General features: G+C 45.5%; 1 protein-coding gene and 1 long non-coding RNA gene across 4 annotated transcripts in view; one reads left to right on the forward strand and one right to left on the reverse strand.

The window, feature by feature from the left end:
* The window catches only part of CC2D2A (coiled-coil and C2 domain containing 2A), a 131937-nt gene extending 122134 nt beyond the window's left edge, over positions 1 to 9803 (reverse strand). Inside the window, exons 1-2 of one of the 3 annotated variants that reach the window (XM_086404752.1) lie at positions 9601 to 9803; positions 1870 to 1929 (exon numbers count right to left, since the gene is read on the reverse strand). In XM_086404752.1, coding sequence (XP_086260878.1) covers positions 1870 to 1908 — 39 coding nt within the window. In that variant the 5' untranslated portion in view covers positions 1909 to 1929; positions 9601 to 9803. The remainder of the gene's footprint in view (positions 1 to 1869; positions 1930 to 9600) is intronic. The other 2 variants (XM_086404753.1, XM_086404760.1) reach the window with 2 other exon arrangements.
* LOC147370247 (uncharacterized) lies at positions 43 to 17496 on the forward strand. Its single transcript, XR_015165148.1, has 3 exons — positions 43 to 241; positions 15515 to 15604; positions 16961 to 17496. It is a non-coding gene; the product is annotated as an uncharacterized LOC147370247 (long non-coding RNA).
* The last annotated feature ends 258 nt before the right edge of the window (positions 17497 to 17754 follow it).

The following is a 17754-nucleotide window of genomic DNA, read 5'->3' on the forward strand; positions in this document are numbered from 1 at the left end:
CAGACATGACTGAGTGACTTTTTCACTTTCACTATGTTCCAGGTCTTGTGGGCACAAGAGGTGCCTGGTGACTTCCTTCAAAAGTCATAATGTCATGAAGGCCACCAGCAAGTGGATCTGCCAGGACCGATGTTCTGACCCAGATGGAGGCCCCTAGCCCAAAAAGACAGAATCAGCCTAAGGGTTTCCAGGCTTGGGCTTCTCTGCTCCCAGCCTTACAAGCCGGTAAAGGTTAATGAAGGTACGTGTGAAATCACCATGGATGTTTGGACTTAATGGAAATTTTTGCAGGTCTTTTTGAAAAGGGAGAAATCCTGTAAGAGTGCCAATTTGGTTTCTTTTTCCACATGATGCTTTCTAAATTTGTGGTCAAAAGTTTTTAAAACTGAAGCTTCTCTAGTTTCCAGCTTTAAAGTTTTCTAGTCTGACTTTTTCAAACCAGAGCACAAGCACCTCTGGGTGTAAAAGAGGTTGCGGGATGAATCTAGAACCTCTCCTGCGATACCAGATTTATTTGACATTTTTTTCCTGAAATTGGGAAATTTTGGTACTTCTGCTGGAATTTGGAACACAAAGCATGGATTTGAATCATGTAAGGTTTCAAAGAAATGGCACGCAGTTTGCTGGGCTGGGCTCTAACCACACCTCAGTGTGCTTGACCTCAGTTAGAGGAGACCTGAGCCTTAACTGCGGAGGGAACTGAGGCCCCAGCCAGGGAAGGGGCACGGCCTTGTCTACAGGACCTGATCCAACTGATGTCCTCTGGGTGCGAGCCCCACCCTCTTTTAAGCCTTCTTCTTCAGGGCCTACCAGGAATTCACCAACTTGGATTATAAGACATTAATGTTGAGTGTGCAACTGTGGCTTTTAATTCAAATCAAAGTTCTTATTGACTTAGAACGGACTTGTGAGAAATCTTCATAATTTTTTTTTTTTGGCTTTCCAATCAAGTTTTGAGCCTCCATCAATGGAAAGCTGTGCAGAAGGATCTCAAATTAGACCGAATGTGAATTCCAAGAGGACTCAGGGTTTTGTTCAGTGTTGAAGTGCCAGGGACCAGAGGCACAATCCATCTTTGTTGCACGAATGAATAAACACAGGTAGATGGAAGTAAGTTGTTAGTACTTATCTTGCTTAAAGTGAGTCTTTCTGGTCTGATCTGGATTCCTTCAGGCTTGTGAAGTACCTATTGAAAACAGCATATTGTCCCATTTCTGCCTCTGTGGTCTCAAGTTACTGAGCTCTGGAGCCAAGAGAGAAGCAAAGACTGAGAGGAATACTTTCTTTTCTGTTTGGTGGTCTATAATCTCCAAACTGGAGCTGGGCTTCCTCCTCTGCTCCAGATGGTGTTTAATGATGTTTTGCACAAAAAGAGTTAGAAACTGCAGGACTCTGTGGGGATTTTATTAGCTGTCACAATCTATAATTGTTACCCTCATGTTGAATTTCTTTGGAGACCAGGTGCTTCAGCAGAACTGGGCCCTGTCGTAGGTGGTAACTCAGAACTGCCGTCTGTTGGAATTCACGAAATGATGACAAAGCATGCTCAGTCAAGTCCGACTCTTTGTGACCTCATGGACAGTAGCCCGCCAGGCTCCTCTGTCCATGGGATTCTCCTGGCAAGAATACTGGAGTGGGTTGTCATGCCCTCCTCTAGGGGATCTTCCTGACCCAGGGATCGAACCCGCATGTCCTGTGTCTCCTGCATTGCGGGTGGATTCTTTACCTCTGAGCCATTGCAGAAGCCCTACACTTGCAGTGTGTGTGCAATAAATACTTGTTGCTGGCCTAACTTCATTCACCAACGCGTGTGACACACGTGCATACACACACCACACATCTGTCAGGTACACCTCAGCCACCACTCACCTCTGAAATTATTTTCACTTTTTCTTCCTTGGACTTCATTTTCTCAGCGGTGGCTCCTCCCTGACAGGCAAAGAACAAAGAAGAAGTCAGGCCCTTTGAACTCAGCCAAACATCTTTCTTCTTACTATTGACAACTCTAAAGCTAACCTTGATGGCTAGGGAAGTGTTTGAGCTGAGTCCAGCCCCAAGGAATACATTCTTAGGCCCCAGGCCTGATGGACACGAACCCCAGAGGAGAAGGAAGGAGGCTGGACCCCCCATCCCCAGAGCTTGGCAAGGAACCTGGCTTTCCTGTGCAGGAGGCGAGACTCAGGAGAGGGTTCTACCCTTGGTGTCCGATGACCCTGGAGGAAATCTAGCTCCGGAAGGATTATTTCATAGCCTCTCCTCTCCCTTCCCTGGTGGATCAGACGGTAAAGAATCTGCCTGCAAGGCAGGAAACCTGGGTTCCACCCCTGGGTTGAGAAAATCTCTTCGAGAAGGGAATGGCTACTCACTCCAGTATTCTTGCCTGGAAAATCCCATGGACACAGAAGCTTGGCAGGCTACAATCCACGGGGTCGCAAAGAGTTGGACACGCCTGAATGACTTTTACTTTCCTCTCCCTTCGAATGTCCACCATCCTGTCCCTTCTTACCCTCCCTTTTACCTGCATAATCCATTCTTCCTGCTTTTTGGGTTCATTCCCATCTGTGTACAAAGGCTGTTTCCTTAAAAAAATCTCTCTCTGGGTTTCATGTCTCTTTCTACCCATCACTCAATTGTTCAGCCTTCTACAAGGAACTCCTCAGACCCACTCTTTCCAATCAGTGTTTTGAGCCCAGCACTTCCCGACAGTGCTCTTGCCAGCATCTCTGAGTGTTGCAGAAGCCAGTCCTCGAGAAACCAAGCACCACACTTGGAGAGTTGGAGAACTCAGGTTTATTATGCCGGTGGGCCCAGAGGAGTTAACACTCCAAGCTCTGAGCCCTGAACAAAGGGGTTACAGAGCTTTTGTGGACAGACTACAATGGGCAACACCAGCTGTTAATAGGCTGGTTTAAACTAAGAGATTTCACGTGCACGCAGGAACAGCAGTCAAGACGGGGAGAAGGGTGCCTGACCTTTACACTTGATTAAACAGGTTTGCAGGGGCTGGGCAGTTGCAAAGAGCAGGACAAGCGTGAGTGAGATAAGCTCCAATTCCTAGTGTTGTGAGTCCCCACTTTCTGAGACTACGTGACCTATATGATCCAGACTTTGCAAGGAGCAAGTTGAGTTACAGAGGCAGAAGGAGAAGGAGGCTATGTAAAATTTTAGCTTTTCCTCTTCATGAGGACCTCCGCATCGCCACGTCTCATGTTCAGTCCTCAACCCTCAGCTTAGTTGCCCCATCAGAGGCGGTGAGTAAGGAAAGTGACTCGTTGCCTTCTTTTTCTTGCAAGACCTTCTTTTCTTGGCTTCTCAGGCACACTCTTGCCCAGTTCTTCGCCTGCCCACTGCTTCTCCTGCTCGGACTGCTGGTCTGGTGAGCAGCACACGTGACAGTGTCTGGGGAAGAGCCTCCCTCAACTCACTCCCTTGGTGAGCGTGTCTCGTCTCTCGACTTTAAGTACCGTCTGCCTACTGACATTCCCCACATTTAGACCAAGGTCCACACATCTCCCCAGAACTCCAGACTCAAGTATGCACATGCTCGACAGACACCTTCCTGTGTGTGTGCTCAGTCACTTAGTTGTGTCCAGCTCTTTGTGACCCCGCCAGGCTCCTCTGTTCCTGAAATGTTCCAGGCAAGAATACTGGATTGGGTTGCCATTTCCCGCTCTAGGGGATCTTCCTGAGCCAGGGATTGAACCCACGTCTCTTGCGTTGGCAGGCGGATTCTTTACCACTCTACTACCTGGGAAGACAGTCTCGTGGCTTAACATGTCCCAAACAAGCTCCTTGTCATCACCCTGAATCTGCATGTCCTGCAGCCTTCCTTGCTATATTGCACAGTTTAGTTCAATCGCTCAGTTGGGTCTGACTCTTTGCAACCCCATGGACTGCAACACACTAGGCCTCCCTGTCCATCACCAACTCCTTGAGTTTACCCAAACTCAAGTCCGTTAAGTCGGTGATGCCATCCAACCATCTCATCCTCTGTTGTCCACTTCTTCTCCCGCCTTCAATCTTTCCCAGCATCAGGGTCTTTTCAAATGAGTCAGCTCTTCAAATCAAGTGGCCAAAGTATTGGAGTTTCAGTTTCAACATCAGTCTCTCCAATGAACATTCAGGACTGATTTCCTTTAGGATAGACTGGTTGGATCTCCTAGCAGTCCAAGGGACTCTCAAGAGTCTTCTCCAACACCACAGTTCAAAAGCATCAATTCTTTGGCACTCAGCTTTCTTTATAGTTCAACTCTCACATCCATTCATGACTACTGGAAAAACCATAGCCTTGACTAGATGGACCTTTATTGACAACGTGATGTCTCTGCTTTTTAATATGCTGTCTAGGTTGGTCATAACTTTTCTTCCAAGGAGTAAGTGTCTTTTTATTTCATGGCTGCAACCACCATCTGCAGTGATTTTGGAGCCCCCCAAAATAAAGTCTGCCACTGTTTCCACTATTTCTCCATCTATTTGCCATGAAGTGACAGGACCAGATGCCATGATCTTCGTTTTCTGAATGTTGAGCTTTAAGCCAACTTTTTCACTCTCTTCTTTCACGTTCATCAAGAGGCTCTTTAATTCTTCTTCACTTTCTGCCATAAGGGTGGTGTCATCTGCATGCCGTAATGACAGAACTCCATCTTTTCCCCCGCCAGGCCAGAAACATTGGAGTCATCCTTGAGTCCTCTGTGAGTCTCACACGACACATCACGTCCAGTCCATCAGAAACCTTACCTGCTTCACCTTCATATTATATTGAGACTCCAACCAGCTCTAAACACCTCACTGTTGCCACCCTGGTCTGGCACGGTTGTCTCTTAGGGACTTTTTGTAAGAGTCTCCTGACTTAAGCTTCCCTTGTGGCTCAGCTGGTAAAGAATCTGCCTGCAATGTGGGAGACCTGGGTTTGATCCCTGAGCTGGGCAGATCCCCTGGAGAAGGGAAATGCTACCCACTCCAGTATTCTTGCCTGGAGAATTCCATGGACTACGGTCCCTGGGGTCACAAAGAGTTGGACACTACTGAGCGAACTTCTCTGACTTCTCTGCTTCCAGCCTCACTTACCTACAATCCATTCTCTGTATTGAAGCCAGAGTGAATTGTTTAGTGTGTAAGTGAGGTCATATCATTCCTTTGCTCAAAATTCTCCAGTGACCTCCCTCTCTTAACAGAGTTAAGCACAAAATCCTTCAATGGCCTACAGGCCTTGTAGGATCTACACTTGAATCTTCTTGGCTCCGAGCCTTTGCAGTGGATCTGCTTAGAACTCTCTTTCCTAAGCTTTTTCGGACTCTCCCTCTCTTTCATTTCCCTCAAGGCTCTGCTCATATTTCATTTTATCAGAGACATCCTCCCTGAATGCTTACAGTAACACCCCCTTGGAGCTCCCCAGCCACCTTATAGAGATTTCTTTTTCCATGGTATTTATCACCAGTTGACATATATATTTATTTGTTGCCATCTGAACATTCTCATTAGAACACAAGTTATAGGAGGGCAGGAATCTTTGGTCATTGTTTAGCCCCAGAGCCTAGGACTGCTGTACCCAGTAGACATGATAAATGTTCGTTGAATGAATGACTAAATCATTCTTTTCTGGCTGTGTCTTCCTTGGCCACATTCTGGAGCCCTTCAGCGCATCATTGTCATCCTTGAGGTGCTGAGAAGATTAAAGGAGAGAACACAGGAGAAATGGCAGGGCTGATATATTATAAGCCCTTCTTAACAGCTGTGGAATTGGAATCTTAACTGGAGTTGGTCACGTAAGCAGCTCATCTGAAGCACTCAAGCTTTCTTTGACCCTAACAAGGAGTTAGAATGTTGAAGGGAAATAAAACATCTGAAATTCTATTGTCTCCTGTTCACACCTTCTCACAGGCTACAAAGAATGGAGGAAGGGAAATGCCGCAAGCAGCCAAGAAAAAAGGGCGAGGAGGTAATCTAGAGAGAACCAGAGGGCAGATAGTCAACATAAAGTGCTACAGGACACGGGAACTCTCTGAAGCACAACTCTGGTAATTATGAAGTGGGGAAAAAGGAACTGTGCAATATTTTAGTGGCTAAAAGAAGATCCTCCATAAATTGAAAATGTTACATATGAAAGAAATAGAAGCAGAACATGAAAAATGTGATGGGGTTGATTTTTTTTTCCTCCGTGTGTATTCCTGATCATTACCTTTGAATGAGTTTCCAAGGAAATCGAATGACATCAAGATTTATCTTGTTATGAACACTGTTGCTGAGAAAACAAATCAATACTCCCTAACGTTAATATGCAGCTTGTCATCATCATGCGTATTGAGTGTGTGTCATTAATAATATATTCCTCCTGTAACATCAGAATGAGAGCTGTGGTTCAGTGTAGCCTTATTTGTGCTCTCTCTAGACGCACCGTATCGCTAGGGCTCACAGGAACACTTCCAGCCAGCAGTAAAAGCCTCTGCACAGGAGGCGATGGAGGGATCCTCTGAGGTTAAGCTTGGACAGGCTCCGCGATTTGCCATTATGATTATTAAACGTCATGTTCAAAACTTGACTGCTGCAGCCCTCCTCCATGGCCCCCTGCCTCTCTGTTTCGGGGCTCAGCCTTGTTTTGCGAGGCCAGTAACTCGTGTCTCTTAGTCCACCATTCTGGAAATATTTACAACTGAAAAGCACAGACTTCCCCCTTGTGAAAGGACTTTGGTTACTTTAGGTCACCGATTGATTTACTTTAACTCAATGCAGGAAACCAAAGATATTTTTCAAGGAACCTACTGACACCTTCACCCAAACAACTGGACCTTCTCCGAGGGCCATTAAGTAATCAGAGTCCTACCCAGAGTGTCTTGTGGTAGACTCTATAGGATGCAGGAAAAAAGGATGGAAAGTATATGAAGAGGGTGGCATTGTATGTGAGGCATTTCAACCTTGGCTGCTTAAAAGATAACATAATAGGTTTGATCTTCTAATATCTCCATGAAAAAGAAAGAAAGAAACATAATATAATATATGTACCCTACTCCAGAACACTGAAGACATAGTTTTATAGAAAGAGTGAGGACTTTGTAAACAATTGTATGGACCTGGGTTCAAATTCCAGCTCTATTTATCAGTTATGTGATCTGGGAGCAATGCCTTCAGCCCTCTGAGATACATTTCTGTATCTGTAAACTTGTGATTATAATTCCTACCTCGATAAGTGATTGTTTTATTAAGGTTAAATGATATAATCTCCATGACTCAGGGCTTCGCTGATAGCTTGGTTGGTAAAGAAGCCGCCTGCAATGAAGGAGACCCTGGTTCAATTCCTGGGTCAGGAGTATCCCCTGGAGAAGGGATAGGCTACCCACTCCAGTATTCTTGGGCTTCCCTTGTGACTCAGCTGGTAAAGAATCTGTCTGCAATGTGGGAGACCTGGGTTTGATCCCTGGGTTGGGAAGATTCCCTGGAGAAGGGAAAGGCTACCCATTCCAGTATTCTGGCCTGGAGAATTCCATGGACTGTATAGTCTGTGGGGTAGCAAAGTGTTGGACACAACTGAGCGATTTTCACTTTCACTTTCTTTCAAATGATGATAGAATGTATGTAGTAAATTGCCCATCACGGACCAGGCTATCAATACTGAAAAGTGGTATTTTTAAGAAAAGGTGATCCTAGATGGGGGAAGGCAATGGCAGCCCACTCCAGTACTCTTGCCTGGAAAATCCCATGGATGGAGAAGCCTGGTAGGCTGCAGTCCATGGGGTCGCTAAGAGTCGGACACGACTGAGTGACTTCACTTTCACTTTTCACTTCCATGCATTGGAGAAGGAAATGGCATGTTCTTGCCTGGAGAATCCCAGGGATGGGGAGCCTGGTGGGCTGCCGTTTATGGGGTCACACAGAGTTGGGCATGACTGAAGCGACTTAGCAGCAGCAGCAGCAGAGGGAGGAAAGTAGAAGAAAGTTATAAGGAGGGTTAAAAAAAAGGGGGGGGAATGGAATCATAAGAAAGACCTTCTGCTGCTGCTACTGCTGCTAAGTCACTTCAGTCGTGTCCGACTCTGTGTGACCCCAGAGACGTCAGCCCACGAGGCTCCCCGGTCCCTGGGATTCTCCAGGCAAGAACACTGGAGTGGGTTGCCATTTCCTTCTCCAATGCAGGAAAGTGAAAAGTGAGAGTGAAGTTGCTCAGTCGTGTCCGACTCTTAGCGACCCCATGGACTGCAGCCCACCAGGCTCCTTCGTCCATGGGATTTTCCAGGCAAGAGTACTGGAGTGGGGTGCCATCGCCTTCTCCAAAGAAAGACCTTAGGTGACATCAAATCTTCCAGGAACACCTTCGGTTCTCAACTTTGAGTCACTGGACCGAATAACACTTCTCACCCACGCCTCAGCTGGGCCCAGGGCAGTTTCCTTTCTGTTTCCTTTTAGGGTGTTTCTGAAACCTTCCTCTGTCTTCAATCCCATGAGCCTATTCTACCCATGGACAGCACTTAGCTTTTTCTGTCTTATCTTGTTAAAGCCTGGACCTCTGGGCAGGTCGAAACACACCCTGTTTGATTTCTTTACCTAATTCTCCAAGTTCTTCCAGCCATTGCTTCCTAGAGTGACAAGCAGCTTTATAGAATCATTTTATCAGCTCAATAGAGTGCGTATGGTCTTCAAAGAGTACATATAAACACCGCATCTGAGCTGTGGGATGATATACGCCCAGTGCATTCACTACGTGAGCGCGAAATGTTTCCGGGCCCTCCCTGGGGTTCATCCCGAGGTGCTTTGAGCACTCAAAGCCTTTCATAAATCTCTTATGGCAGTTATCTCGCTGTGCTGTTATCTGTTCATAGGTCTGTCTCTCCAGCAAACTCCGAGCTCCTGACCTGGTCTGGGTCCCTTTTGCACACTCTAAACTTCAGCAGCTTGCTGAAGCCTGGTGCCCTGGACTGTTCAGTGCATGTTTGGTTGAATGACTCCTTAAATAAGCTCGAGGAGATCCGTTTGCCAGAGATTTCTTTCTGGTGCTGAATTTACTTGCAGAAAAGGTTATATGAACATCCAGTAACATCTATGGATTTCCCCTTAGGCTTTATTAGCCTTTCAGAGCCCCTTTTTGCAATGAAGGGAAAGGATCAGCTTAATTCGCAGCTGATAGAATTCTTTGTCTCTTGGCGAGAGCAGTCAGCCTTTGTCTGTAGCAGCCCTTCCTCTGTCTAATGCTGAGGAAAGTGAAGCTTGCGGTAACTAGTACTTTGCCCCTTGAACCGACTCGCACGAAAAGACCCAGAAATGCAGCCTGCAACCAGTGTTTCTGGGGGACGGGAATGCAACAGGATGGCGGGCACGTTCCAGGAAGGAAGTGGAGGGAGATTTTAGAAGGCATTCTCCCCCAGGGGCTGTCATGAGCTGGACTTACATTTCCTGCAAGCTAGGCACCAGGCAGTGGCTCTAAGCAAAGCAGCCCGAGTCGTGCTCCATGTTTTCATCTCAGAAGTAAAGCATAAATATTATAACGACAAGGACTCCTACGTTTACAATTCATTAAATCGGCTCAGGGTATCCCGGGGAGAGGCTGAGCTCCGAGCTTGCGCTAGCAGGACCTCACTGCTCCAGCCCTGCTCCCGGGAGGAACTGATTTACCTTAAGGAACTTTTCAGGGCACTTTGCAGATTCTGCTTTCTGTGTTGAAAGTGGAGCGAGACGGCTCTCCCTGGTGATGCTTCTAAAAAATTCCGGAGGGCAAAGGCTGAGTGTTGGGGCGGCTCCTGGGCTGCTCCCTGGGAAGCTGCAGCCACGTCTCAGCAAAAACACCCGCTTAGCAACCCGTTCCTAAGGAAGGTCACTCCGCAGCTTTTTTTTTTCTTTTAAAGTGACAGGTTACTTCTAGCAGAGAAGCACACACCAGGGTGAGCAGAAGCGCACAGCTCACAGGAGAAGCACACAGAGAATGAATCTGGGGGCGCTGGGCAGACAGGAGGCCAAGTTTTCAGAGCAGCCCCCTCCCTCACATTATCGGTCACTGGGAACTCCTGATCAATGGCAGGCAGGCGATGCTCAGAGATGGGTGGCTTAGAATCAGGAACGGTCCTTGTTACAGGTGAGGATGTCTGACTTGTCTGCCTCTCATGCTCCCTGAGGTTGGTGTGGACTGTTCTCTGGTTAAACGTGGAAAATTGAATGTGCGAGATGACTTTGCTTATTCTCTGAATCAACCTGAACTTATTGAAAGAGGAGATCACTGGTAAGGCTCAAAAAGCAAAGGAAATGGAAAAAGAGGCAAAGCCAATGATTGAGGACTGGAATGAACAGACCAAAGAAAGCCACACGCCGAGTATCCTAGGACGTGTGTATGTGGGTATCTGGGTCCTTCTGCGTGTGTCCCCGTCTGTGTGTGTTTGCGTGTGTCTCTGGTCTGTCTCTGTGTGTGTATATATCTGTGTGTGTCTGTGTATGTATATCTGTGCGTGCATCTTTGTATATGTATGTGGGTGCATCTGTGTGTCTGTCTGTGTCTCCATATATGTGTATGTGTGTCTGTCTGAGTGTCTAGGTCTGTGTGTACATGTGTATGTCTGGGTGTATGTATCTGCATGTGTGTGTGAGTCTCTGTATGTGTATGTGTGTGTATCTGTGTGTGTGTGCATCTCTCTGGGTGTGTGTGTCTCTGTGTATATGTCTAAGAGTCTGTGTCCATGTGTTTGTGACTATGCATGTATGTGTGCCTGCGTATATGTATCTGTGTGTGTGTGTTTATGTATGTGTGTGCATCTGTGTGTGTGTATCTGTGTGTGTGTGGGGAGGGGTGGGGTGGGTCAGCTAGGCACCAGAATGAGGGCATGAGCTGGTCTGCTCAGCAGCACTTCAGAGAGGCCCAGGGTTTTGCCCTGCAGTGCGCTGGGCTGAATTGTGTCCCCTGGAAAGATATGTTCAAGTCTTAATTCCCAGGACCTCAGAATATGACGTTGTTTGGAGACAAGGTCTTTACAGAGGTAATCAGTTTAAAGTAAGGTCATTAAGCTGGGCCCTAATCAAGTAGGGGTCTTCACTGGTGGCTCAGCTGGTAAAGGATCCGCCTGCAGTGCGGGAGATCTGGGTTGGATTCCTGGGTTGGGAAGATCCGCTGGAGAAGGGATAGGCTACCCACTCCAGTATTCTTGGACTTCCCTATGGCTTAGCTGGTTAAGAATCTGCCTGCAATGCAGGAGACCTGGGTTCTATCCCTGGGTTGGGAAGATCCTCTGGAGAAGGGAAAGGCTATCCATTTCAGTATTCTGGCCTGGAGAATCCCATGGACTGTATGGTCCCACCTTCACTGGCATCAAATTGGAAAACACAGGACATTATTTTCTGGAGGAACTGAATGGTCACAAATAGCAGGTCCCAGGCACAGGCATTTCTGGCTCCTTCAATGAAAGAAGCATCATGTTGCCTTTACAGAAAGGCAATAGAGAGAAACCGAGAGGGTCTCAGGTTAAGAAATGCAACTTGCAGTTATACAGAAAGAGAGTCAAGCAAGCAAAAAGTACAATGTGTCAAAGAAGTAACGCAAAGAAGATTCTCAGAATTGAAAGAAGTCTTTCAGTTGAAAGAGCCTGTGACCCAGCGCTGGGCTGGGACCCCAGGAGAAAACTACTCTGTCTCAGCTCACCAGCTCTGCATGTGGCAGGAGAAATATTCTCCAGGGAGTTCATAACCCCAGCCTGCACCAGGTTGCTGAATTGCCTTATTTATGCTATGTACATCATCTAGGAACTCCCCAGGGGACACATTTTAAAAATGGGCTCAGGCTACTGTATCAGGCTACTGTTGGGTGCCCAAGGGCAGATACAAAACTTTTCTGGAGACACACACCCTCAACTAGTCCATTCAGAGTTGCTGCAGATAAACCTGATCCATGCTGCAGTCCATGGGGTTGCGAAGAGTCGGACACGACTGCGTAATGACGAAAAAACCTGCTAAAGGTGAGCTCACAATCCAAAATCAGACGCATAGGAGGACAATTCCAGGAGTCTGCCGACAGTCAGAGGGCGCAAAGATACCCAAGAACTTCTGATGATACAGTGATTGTATGGAGAATCAGAAAACACAAGGACCCTAAAGGTGAACTCACAATCCAAAATCAGACGCATAGGAGGACACATCCAGGAGTCTGCCGACAGTCAGAGGGCGCAAAGATACCCAAGAACTTCTGATCATACAGTGATCATATGGAGAATCAGAAAAAACAAGGACCATTAAAGAACTTAAAAGGAGGCTTTGAAACTATGAAAGAGGGCGATGCTGTCAAAAAGATCAGGAAAAGGTGAAAAAGAACCAGCTAGAGCTTTTAGAAGTGAATAATAAAGTTGTGAATTTAAAAAAGTTATTGGGATATAGTTGATTTGCAATGCTGTATATGTATGAGTCATATATTCATATATATATTAATTTTTAAATTTAAAACAAAGGATGGGATGAGAGAGCTGGACAGAAAATGAGTGATGTAAAAGATAGATTTAAAAATTCAAAGTTGGCACAGAGAGATTGAAACTAGGAAAATTTTGGATGAAAGACATGGAGGAGAAATTGATGAGATCTACCCATGTCCAGTCAGAGAAGGCAATGGCACCCCACTCCAGTACTCTTGCCTGGAAAATCCCATGGATGGAGGAGCCTGGTAGGCTGCAGTCCATGGGGTCACTAGAGTCGGACACAATTGAGCGACGTCACTTTCACTTTTCACTCTCATGCATTGGAGAAGGAAATGGCAACCCACTCCAGTGTTCTTGCCTGGAGAATCCCAGGGATGGGGGAGCCTGGTGGGCTGCCGTCTATGGGGTCACACAGAGTCGGACACGACTGAAAAGACTTGGCAGCAGTGGCAGCAGCACCATGTCCAGTGCAGTTCAAGAGCAGAGAAGAGAGAGACTCTGGACACTGGATCTTAGAGCTGAGGGATCTTGGTCAAATTCCTTAACTTCTTAAGATTTCAGTGTCCTCATTTGTAAATTGAGGTTAATAATAGTACTTACTCTAGAGGGTCATGATAAGGTTTATTGAGTTAATATTTGCCAAAAACTGAAAGTGAAAGTGAAGTCACTCAGTCATGTCCGACTCTTTGCAACCCCATGGACTGTAGCCTACCAGACTCCTCTGTCCATGGGATTTTCCAGGCAAGAGTGCTGGAGTGGATTGCCACTTCCTTCTCCAGGGGCTCTTCCCTACCCAGGGATCGAACCCCGGTCTCCCGCATTGTAGACAGACGCTTAACCGTCTGAGCCACCAGGGAAGTCCAGCACACAGTAAGTGCTGTTGTTGTTACTTTGTTGCTAAGTCACATGGACTCTTTTGTGACCCCATGGGATTTCCCAGGCAAGAAAACTGGAGTGGGTTGCCATTTCTTTCTCCAGGGGATCTTCCAGACCCAGACCCATGGCTTGAACCTGCATCTCCTACGTCTCTTGCATTGGCAGGCAGATTGTTTACCCATGAGCCACCTGGAAAAGCCTAGTAAATGCTGTAAGGTTTATTAAATTGAAAGAAAAATGTGGATGCTGTTTTAGCTTAGGCTGCTTTAACAGACTACCATAGCCCCGGTGGCTTAAACCACAGAGATTTATTTTCTCATAGGTCTGGAGGCTGGAAGTTCAAGATCAAGTTGCCAGTGGTTTGGTGTTTGGTGAGGACTCTCTTCCTGACTTGCAGACAACCATCTTCTCGCTGTGTTCTCACATGGCCTTTCCTGGTGCCTGAAGAAGAGAGAGAGAGAGATAGAGAGAGAGAGATAGATAGAGAGAGAGAGAGAGAGAGAGAGAGAGAGAGAGAACTCCCTCTTCTTCTTTAGGTAAAGCCACCTTCCCTCACAGCTCGGCTGGTAAAGAATCTGCCTGCAATGTGGGAGACCTGGGTTCGATCTTCCCTTGGGAAGATCCCCTGGAGAAGGGAAAGGCTACCACTCCAGTATTCTGGCCTGGAGAAGTCCATGTGCTGATTTGAAATAACAGATCTGAAGCAACAGTTAGAACTGGACATGGAACAACAGACTGGTTCCAAATCAGGAAAGGAGTACGTCAAGGCTGTATATTGACACTCTGCTTATTTAACTTATATGCAGAGTGCATCACGCAAAATGCCAGGCTGGATGAAGCACAAGCTGGAATCAAGATTGCCGGGAGAAATATCAATAACCTCAGATATGCAGATGACACCACTCTTATGGCAGAAAGTGAAGAACTAAAGAGCCTCTTGATGAATGTGAAAGAGGAGAGTGAAAAAGGTTGGCTTAAAGCTCAACATTCAGAAAACTAAGATCATGGCATCTGGTCCCATCACTTCATGGCAAATAGATGGGGAAACAGTGGAAACAGTGTCAGACTTTATTTTTTGGGCTCCAAAATCACTGCAGATGGTGACTGCAGCCATGAAATTAAAAGATGCTTACTCCTTGGAAGAAAAGCTATAACCAACCTAGACAGCATATTAAAAAGCAGAGACATTACTTTGCTGACAAAGGTCCTTTTAGTCAAGGCTATGGTTTTTCCAGTAGTCATGTATGGATGTGAGAGTTGGACTGTAAAGAAAGCTGAGCACCAAAGAATTGATGCTTTTGAACTGTGGTGTTGGAGAAGACTCTTGAGAGTCCCTTGGACTGCAAGGAGATCCAACCAGTCCATCCTAAAGGAGATCAGTCCTGAATATTCACTGGTAAGATTGATGCTGAAGCTGAAACTCCAGTACTTTGGCCACCTGATGCGAACAACTGACTCATTGGAAAAGACTCCAATGCTGGCAAAGATTGAAGGTGGGAATGGAAGGGGATAACAGAGGATCAGATGGTTGGATGGCATCTCTGACTCAATGGACATGAGTTTAAGTAAACTCTGGGAGTTAGTGATAGACAGGGAGGCCTGGTGTGCTTCTTTCCATGGGGTTGCAAAGAGTTGGACACAACTGAGTGACTGAACTGAACCGAACTGATCTGAAATAAAGCTACGAGTCCTATATAATTAGGGTCCCACCATTAAGACTTCGTTTAATCTTAATTACCTCCTAAAATCCCTATCTCTGAATACAGTCACATTGAGGATTAGCTGAGAACAGAATAATTTGGGGGGACGTAGTAGATGTTTTTATAAAAGATCATCTACTTGAAGTGGTCAACTGTTATAACAGGTAGGATTTGTTTACTACATTTGTGCTAACTACCTTATGATTACGAGTTCCCTTTTCTTTTAACTGTTTGCTTATTTGGCTGCATCGGGTCTTGGTTCTGGCGTGTGAGCTCTCATAGTTGCAGCATGAAGGATCTAGTTCCCTGACCGGGGATCAAACCCGGGCCCGGTGCACTGGGGGCGTGGAAACTTAGCCACTGGACCACCAGGGAAATCCTCCCTTATCTTTTAGTATGTACTTAAACTACAACAGTTCGTAAGAATTATCCATCTCCCATTACATTCTAAAATCATTAAAAAGCATCGTTCAAAAACGACGTTTCTTGCAAAAATTCTTATGCAAGCGAAGTAGATGAATCTAGCAGACTTGTTTTAAATTCAAATGTGAAAATCTCATTTTTCAGGTTAAGTGTTCCTATCTGACTGAAGAGTTTTTAATCATGAATGAGTGTTGGATCATACATCTCAAAATTGTTTTTCCTGGATCTTTTGAGGTAATCGTATATGACATTTTTCTTCTCTTAGTGCTGTTATTGCAATGACAATGTCAAACTTTTCTTTCATTCCTAGGATGCACTAAACTTGGTAAAGATGTTTTAAAAATGACTTGTTGGGATTTTGTTACTAATATTTAGATTTTTGGGGGCCTTCATGTTCATTACTGAATTTGGCCTATTATTTTTTCCTACATTGTTCTTGAGAATGAAGGAGATTCTAATATTAAAAAGGAAGACAGATACGTTTTCTTTCTCTCTCCCTGTCTTTCTCTGCCTCTCTTTATCACACACACACATACATGATCTGTTTTATGAACTTGTCCATAAAACTATTTGTATCTGGTGAGACATTTTTGTTACGAATATATATATATATATATGACAAATATATATATGACATTAAGTTTGCTATTTTAGCCATTTTTAAGTGTACAAGTAAGTGGCATCAGTTGCATTCACAATGTTGCACAACCATCATCACTATGACTTCATTACCCCAAACAGAAACTCCTTACTCCTTAGTAGCATTCACATTGGAGAAGGCAATGGCACCCCACTCCAGTACTCTTGCCTGGAAAATCCTATGGATGGAGGAGCCTGGGGGGCTGCAGTCCATGGGGTGGCGAAGAGACGGACGCGACTGATCGACTTCACTTTCACCTTTCACTTTCATGCACTGGAGAAGGAAATGGCAACCCACTCCAGTGTTCTTGCCTGGAGAATCCCAGGGACGGGGGAACCTGGTGGGCTGCTGTCTATGGGGTCGCACAGAGTCGGACACGACTGAAGTGACTTAGCAGCAGCAGCAGCAGCAGCAGCATTCACATATATCTACCCTACCATGTGTAAGATAGATGGCTAGTGGGAAGCTGCGGTGTCACACAGGGCGCTCAGCTCGGTGCTCTGTGATGCTTGGAGGGGTGCCACGGGGTGGGTGGAAGGAAGGCTCAAGGGAGGAAGGATGTATGTAGACATTCAGCTGACTCATGGTATGTGCAGCAGAAACTAAGGCCATATCGTAAAGCAATTATCCTCCAATTAAAACAAAGAATCTGCAATCAAATAATTAATATATTTAATTAACATATTAATTATATTATTTGACTACAAATTCTTTTTATTTAAAGGAAACAAAGCTTATTTTGGACCAGCCAAACTAACAAAAGACTGTAGCACATACACAACAAAAAGAAACTCTTTACTCTTTAAACAATAAATCCCCATTTCTCCCACCCCCCCGGCCCCGGGTGGCCTGTAATCTATGTTCTGTCTCTATGCACTCGCCTATTCTAGATATCTGGCATGAGTGAACTCACACAGCGTGTGTCCCTTTGTGTCTGGCCTTCCTTTTAGCACAAGGCTTCCGAGTTTCGTCCAGGTTGCAGCGCTCATCGGTACATCGTTCCTCTGGAGGGCCGTGTAATATTCCACACCTTGCTTATCCTTCATCTGCTGATGAACGCTTGGTTGTCTCTACCTTTGGGCTAGTGTGAATAATGCTGCAGTAAATAGTCACGAACAAGAATCTGTTTGAAGCCCCATTTTCAACGCTTTTGGGTATATATACCTGGCGGTGCATTTTTGGGTGGCATTGTAATCCTGTCTAACTTTTTGTGGAACTGCCAAACTGTTTTCCATGGCGGCTGAGCCATGTTACAGTTCCAGTCTTAGTCCTTGAGTCACTCTAGTCAAGGCTCCAGACATGCGCCTGAGCAAGTCTTTGGATGATTCCAGCCCCTAAACATTGACTCATGTCCCAGGGTTCAAGTTTTCTCAGCTGAGGCCCCAGGTATTGTGGAGTAGAGATTAGTCAACCAGTTCTGCTTTGTTCAAATTCGTGTTTCATGAAATCCGTGTGCATAATAAAATCACTCTTTTAAGTCACTGCATTTTGGGGCTCATTTGTTATGCATCAATGATAACTGTAGCAGTCATATCTTTAAATAAATAAATAGATGAATGAATGAATTGATGAATGAAATATAGTCATTATTTTTTTACATGGAACTCTGAGACACATAATTTCTACATGTATACCTAAAAGAAACTAGAAAAATGCACTCAATGCCTTCAAGGGTAATATCACTAAAGCATGATGCATTAGAAACCCTTTTGGGAGATTAGAACATTAGAATCAACATGGAAAA

The sequence above is a fragment of the Bos grunniens genome, chromosome 6, assembly GCF_055505025.1.
Source record: "Bos grunniens cultivar Pamir isolate PY7600 chromosome 6, Bosgru_T2T1.0, whole genome shotgun sequence".
Classification (NCBI taxonomy): domain Eukaryota; kingdom Metazoa; phylum Chordata; class Mammalia; order Artiodactyla; family Bovidae; genus Bos; species Bos grunniens.